Raw genomic sequence first — 7115 nt, 5'->3', positions numbered from 1 at the left:
CTCTCCTCCCACCCATTTATAACCATATTCATCTCTCCCTTCCCAGCTTTCTCTTTCTCTCGTGTACCCCAACCACCCTTGTTTTAAGCTGTTTATTCTTCCTCTCCTTGCATTGTTTATGTATGATGATTAAGAGGATACTTCTCTTAGATTTTTTCCTTATTTAAAATTTACCCTCATAGATTTAGATACACTCGGGACAGATCAAGATGGGTCGAGTTAAGCTGGAGATTAAGAGAATAGAAAACAACACCAATCGGCAAGTTACATTCTCAAAGCGTAGAAATGGACTCATTAAAAAAGCCTACGAGCTTTCCATCCTTTGTGACATTGACATTGCCCTTATCATGTTCTCTCCTTCTGGTCGTCTTAGCCACTTTTCCGGCAAAAGAAGGTTATTTTTTCAGACATTTAATTTCTGTTACAGTTTGCATTCCTTGTTTATGTGCTCTTGACGCTATTAATTTTACGAGTGATAATGCTTTGCTTCTGTATATCGCATAGTTCATGTTCTGGAAAAGTTGATACACAAATTCACTCTCTCTCTCTCTCTCTCTCTCTCTCTCTCTCTCTCTCATTTCGTTTTCTTTATATGGATTTCGTGATTTTTCTCTTCATTTAAGTGGATTACTTGCGATACCATTCATGAAGATTTTGATCTTACTCATATTTATTTTTCTGGTATCAGCTTGGAAATAGGATCTCTGACGATTTTGTTTGAATATCCTTTTTTTTTTTAAATGTTGTTTGAATATCTGTAGCGCTCCTCTTAGCCAAAAAAGAACAAGAAAAAAAAACCAATTAACGTGTTTTGCTCACCCATGTAGGCAGTTATTGACTAGTGATATACGTAAAACCTGCAATAGGGTTCATAAATGAACTGTATAATTTTTCAAAGCATACATGAACGGCGCAATGTTAACATTAATCATTGATTAATGAATCTAAAATTTATCATAACTATTTAGGGTTTTACAATTTTATCATTCGTTTTCCCTTCTTCCGGTATGTTGATTGATAATTAGTTTATTTAATAACAACGTTGTGAAATCAGGATTGAAGATGTGTTTACTCGTTACATCAATCTCCCAGACCAAGAAAGAGAGCAGTAAGTGCTCTTACAATCAAAATATGTACTTAATTTATCTTACTACAATATGTAAATTATAAATAAAAACAGTTGAATGGCTTAAAATTAGTTAATTTATTCATTTGGTCAGCTGATTAATTTTCAATTGTTGCAGTGCCATTATTTTTCCTGATCACAACAAACATCCGTATGCTTCTGTTCCTTTTCTCTGGATAATACCCTTTGAGTTAATCTTCATTTTGTCAATTTGATATATTTAGTAATTGGTTCATTGTCCTTTTGCAGTGATCTACAAAACAAAGAGGTCAGATATATGGCATGTAGCAATGTACTCTAGTTTATTCTCTTGGTGTTTCGATCTCAATTATTCTCGAGATAATTCTAAATGAACAAACACGTATATATATACGATGTTGTTTGTTTTCTTGCAGTACTTGCTCAGGACCCTTCAACAACTTCGCAGTGAGAATGATATTGCTCTTCAACTAGCCAAGTTTGTAATCTTCTTCATCTTCATAATCTTACTAGACGTGTTTATCACCATAATATGTATGACTGATTGAGTAGTGTACAAAACTCATATCGGACCGAAATAAAAAATCTTAGCTACACAAGTATGATTGGCGCACTAAAAATCCATGTCATGACACACATTGAATAGGTAGCGAGGCTAGAGTGGAACAATACACTATTTCCAAAATTTTCCTTGGAAGTTGAATACATGAGAAAGAATTTGGATTTATTCAAGCAATTTATTTTCTGTTGGTGGATTTTGTCTTCTATGCATATATAGTCTGATCAATGATTTTGGTTGTGTCTTCTTGCCTGTCTCGATCACTCTCAACTCTTCAAATTGAAGTAGTCCTACTGCAGTTAGCTCTGAAATTGAGGTGATTAAGAACTTTGCTACCGCTTTGAGTTTACTCTTGTAAGTTTCTGCAGACATTTTTGGTTGTTTCCGCCGATCAAAATTAACCTTCTACCTCCTGTATGGTTAATTTCACATTTTAGGAACTTCAACAGGACATTGGGGGGCTACAACAACAGCTTCAAATGGCGGAAGAGCAAATAAGGTCCTAAACGAAAATATCACGAGTGCACGTACTATTTCATGCTTATCCTTGGCATATTAGGTTTAATGAAAGAGTTGTCAAAAGTTCACTGCACTAATCGAATTTGTTCATCAAAATTGAAACACAAGATAATTTATCTTTTACTGTACCTGTATATGTGATTTGTGGAGACTAAGCATTTCTCTTGATCTTATACATAACACAGGATATATGAGCCTGATCCACTAAAAATCACATCTATGGAAGAGCTTGAATCATCTGAGAAAAGTCTTGTGAACACCTTGTCGCGTGTTATGCAGAGAAAGGTAGAGACACGTACTGATTACTTAATAGTTATGTTCCTGAACCTTTGGCTACTCGATCTGGTCTTGTTGCACCAAGCAAATAGCTTTTCTTCTTGGATGTTATTCATCTTTTTCCAATTTTCAAGTCACTAGATTTGTGAGTTTGCGTACAAGAGCTTATGCTATGAAATGACATTCGGTTTCTGATGGATGATGATGAATTGAGGATGATCTCGGTATGTTTTTATTATGCAGGAATATTTGTTGAGTAACCAGCTATCCTCTTTTGATTCATCCGGAATACAGGTAATAAAATGCTAAAAAGGACTTCGGCCTTTCAGATCGGCTTTAATATGTGTTTTATATATATATATATATATATCCATTTAATTGAATACCAATATAGAAACCCTAAATCACCTAATTCTTTTAATTGAAAAGAAAAAAGTTCTTTTCAATCGGATTTGCACACCAAACGATGGCTTAACATACAAGTGTTTTTGTTTTGTTTTCCTAAAAAAAAAAAGGAAGGAAAAATTTCAATTTAGTACAAATTTGACACATTCTTTGCTAATTTCAATGACAAATTCCAAAATGTGCCCATTTTAACATACGGTAACCAAACATTTGCCCAATTAGTACAAAACAATATATTTTAGATTATTTTATCCTCATCTATCTAAACACTTATAGAGAGAGAAAGTTGATGAGAGAGATCAAGTTGCTGGAACCTTGCCGGACTTCGAGCTCCAATCACTGGATTCCGGCCACCATTGCCGGAGTCCGTCCACCATCGCCAGAGTCCGTCCACCGGTCGCCGAATAAAAATACTAACACCCACTAACCCTCAATAGCAGAGTACTGACACCGAGTAACCTCTAATAGCAAATTACTGACACACAGTAACCTCTCAAATAACAAATTACTGACCTCTAGCAATCACGTTACTGACACCAGTAATCACATTATTGACACCCAGTAATCACGTTATTGACACCCAGTAATCACGTTACTGACCCCCAGTAACCCATAATGAGATTGGATTGACTCTTCTGCAGCATGAATATTATGCAATACCCAAGAGAACTTTGATGCACAAGGTATCTGTCACAACCCTGAAATTTCGAATGATAAAAATTTGAATTGGAAGTCATGATAACTCTAAAACAATCTCAAATATAATGAAATCATCTTACAACAACAGTGTATCAAAACTGAGTTCACAATACGATTCAGTTGACTTGAATAATACATTACGAGTTTATACACTCACGCATAAAAACAATTGTTCACTCAATCCTCACTGCAAACAGAAGAAGGAAACCCTCAGTAATTCTCTGAGTAAGCTCTCCGAGCCTGCTAATCACCACCTGTAGGACTATCCCATACATCATCGATTTGGTGCACTAGGATTGTAAATAAAAACCCGGTAAGCTTTGCAGTCCGTATGAGTAAACCAACATTATAACATACATCACATACAAATGAAATATAACAGATAACATTCTAAAACATGTGTACTCATGAGACACTGGACAGCCCATCTGGTTACCCAATATTATTTAAAAATATGTGTACTCATGAGACACTGGGCAACTCATCTGTTACCCAATATTATTTAAAAATATGTCTACTCATGACACACTGGGCAACCCATCTGTTACTCAATATTATAAAAAAGATGTGTACTCATGACACACTAGGCAACCCATCTGTTACCAAATATCATTTTATAACATGGGTACTCATGAGACCCAAGCAACCCATCTGTTACCCCTCATGCAGTACATCAGCAGACAAACTAGAGCTCTAACTGATCGTAACCGACACCCGGCCAAGGCTTGGTTCCGATTTAATGCCAACAACGTTCGAAGACTAGAAAACGTTTTAACAAAACTCAATGTTAAAACCACGTACAATATAACAATCCACACATGTTTATGTATTACAACCAAGCGACTCTTGCACAACAATATACATATAGTCACTCCAATAATCCATTATACCGGAAGGTACGTTATCTCCCTTCCGGTCTCATCCCCCACAATTAATCGAAAACAATACAATCTCATAATTTAAATAAAAACTGTAACATTATATAATATAGCAACCCATATATATGTATCGTATTTATCATTTTCGTACACATACACAACCCACTATATTATATAGATGTTACAATTCACTCTTTTTAAGAACTCATTAATATGAGTCACCGCCAAGGGTAAACTTATCATAGTGAGATTTACTCACATTCACCATAGTCTATAATCACTAAAACCTTTTAAAATCATTTATTAAAATAGCGTTTCACTTACCTATGAACCGTAGATGATCAAGTTCACGTAATTTAAACCAAAACATATTTTTAGAATAAATTTTATAAGCTAGTGATGCAATTACTATGTTAACAACTCAAACAAAATTCAATAATTATAATACTATTTCGATCATGATGATCATTGTGAGGTTTACTCACCTTAGCTCCCGTTGTATCTTCTACTCAAAATAAGGAAGGTACTAGCTACCACAATCACTCCATAACCAAGTAACAAGTATCTAATTCATATCAAGGTTGCAAGTCATTAACACTGGAGACACGACAATAACAATTCAACCTAGAATCACAAAACTTTTAACAACTTTCTAGTTGACAACAAAGTCTACATCCAAGCCTAAATAGTCCAATCGACGAAGAACATAAAATCTGCACTATTCACATATCCTAGAAAAAGAAATCATCGATTCTCCTTGTGTGCTTCGAAATAGATAAAAATGTTTTAAAAGGGTTGATATACATCTTACAAGCTTCAAAAAAACACAAGAAGAATCACTTTGATTGGTTCCTGGAGGAGGGAGTTCTCCTCATTTCTTCAAACGGAACAGCCGCATTGTTTCTTCATTTCTGGGCTTCAAACAGCTTGAATCTCTCACAAACACTAACTCAGATCGTTAGGGGACGAAGAGACGGTTCCAACGCCACCGGTCTCACTCAATTACGTCGCCGGATGACGAAGATATGGCCGGAGAAAGATCTGGCAACAAAGAGAGAAAGTACGTGAACAGTAACCGAGCCAAAAACTGATTTTCAGATTTTTAATCTTCTCTCCTTCCTTTTATACACATTCCAAAATCAGAAACCAAACTTCTGTTGTTAACAACTTTCACATACGACATCCGATTAAAGCGTGACGCGCGTATACGAACTCGTATTGACGAACTCTACGACTTTCATGAATGAAGTTTTTTGAGATTCCCAACGGATAAAAAGTCAACTCTTGATCCCTCACGGTAACGTTTATGAGTATAAATCATTCGAACACTTTCATTTTCTCCCTCGTAATATATAATCGGATCACCACCAATTTAAAAATCTTCGAACAATAATTAGAAAATATTTATAAATTTCAGGGATATTACAGTATCTTTGATTCTTTGATTACTGTGCAATACCCAATAATGGATGCACAAGGTATCTTTGATTCTTGAGAATTTTCAGGTCCTCTAAAATTCTGTTATACACATGCATCAGCATTTTCCTTCACAAACAAACTCCTACACTCACACGTGCATTTTATGATACTCATTTTTTACTACACACAATTGTGTGTATAGCATACCTTGCTACACAGCAAACAAATCCTTGTTTTATAGATTTTAGCATATATAGATCTTGATTTCGGGAAAGTTTGCTTGCAGCAAGTGTTGCCAGGTTCTTTTGAGAATGATGTGGCAGGTTGGTTGGCTAACGGTGGTCACAACCACACCCAAATATACGATGGTACTGCTCCTTTGGATCACCAACTTAGGTACCTTGCCGTTAAACCCTATTCGCAATTAGATTGGAGTACTCCAATTTTATGATAGCCTGATGTGTTTGTATATGCACCCGTAGGAACTTGTCGTCGTCTCTGTATGATCCTTTTTCACACGGAACGAGTTCAAATGGTGGCGCAGATCTGAGTAGCATGGGAGAGTGTCATGTGAGTGTTACAAACGGCAGTGACGGAGAGCTTCCCTGGCCTCAGCCTTACACATCTTCCGGACACCATTCCACTCTTATGCAACCTTCATTGATGCCTCAATATCAGGTAATTTATGAGTTCTCAGCACTCTGCTATCAAAAAAACCAATTATGCGAAAATATCTCAGCGTGCTATTTACTTGTGTAAGAAGTTGGTGCATGAATGTTATGTGGAATAACATACATTTATACTTCTAGTTAACTTAATGATCTGAACTAGCTGCAGCAGGCAATGGTTAGCTCGAACATGCCAGAAATAATACCACACGAGCAGGTGGAGATTCCAGTTAGCAGCTCCAACGTACAAGCTTACAACGAAGGCGTAGACAGTTATCATGATCAAAACAACAAGGTTCCTCAGCTTAATGGACACTAATCATCGATCATTCCACACAATATATGTTTATTAAAGTGCGCGCAGATGAGGTTTGATCCAGTGGCGGACTCAGGATTGGGAGGCAGGGTGGACTTGAATTTGTTCTGCTTTCGGGAAATTTAGAGCAATATCTATATTTAACTAAAGAATTACATTTATACAATGTTAAATTTTTTAAATAGAAATGCATCCTAAACTAAGATTTAATCAATTAATGTTAAGATTTTTTTTGAATTGTGAGGAAAACAATTATTAAAATTCATGCTAA

General features: G+C 35.8%; 1 protein-coding gene across 1 annotated transcript; it reads left to right on the top strand.

Moving 5' to 3' along the window:
- Positions 1–203: 203 nt before the first annotated feature.
- LOC126794729 (agamous-like MADS-box protein AGL104) lies at positions 204–6847 on the top strand. Its single transcript, XM_050521499.1, has 12 exons — positions 204–394; positions 1055–1108; positions 1245–1277; positions 1376–1394; positions 1522–1583; positions 1953–1980; positions 2102–2163; positions 2369–2468; positions 2703–2753; positions 6147–6256; positions 6343–6538; positions 6701–6847. The coding sequence occupies exons 1-12, from the start codon at positions 210–212 to the stop codon at positions 6845–6847; spliced, it is 1047 nt and encodes a 348-aa protein (XP_050377456.1). The 5' UTR covers positions 204–209.
- The last annotated feature ends 268 nt before the right edge of the window (positions 6848–7115 follow it).

The sequence above is a fragment of the Argentina anserina genome, chromosome 5 (assembly GCF_933775445.1).
Source record: "Argentina anserina chromosome 5, drPotAnse1.1, whole genome shotgun sequence".
Classification (NCBI taxonomy): Eukaryota; Viridiplantae; Streptophyta; class Magnoliopsida; order Rosales; family Rosaceae; genus Argentina; species Argentina anserina.
Note: the sequence above shows the minus strand (reverse complement) of the source record. Positions and strands in the feature narration are given on the sequence as shown.

Coding starts and splice junctions, on each gene's coding strand:
- LOC126794729 (XM_050521499.1), top strand. CDS start 210: ATGGGTCGAGTTAAGCTGGAGATTAAGAGAATAGAAAACAACACCAAT. Junction 395..1,054: donor CACTTTTCCGGCAAAAGAAG/GTTATTTTTTCA, acceptor TTGTGAAATCAG/GATTGAAGATGTGTTTACTC. Junction 1,109..1,244: donor CCAGACCAAGAAAGAGAGCA/GTAAGTGCTCTT, acceptor CAATTGTTGCAG/TGCCATTATTTTTCCTGATC.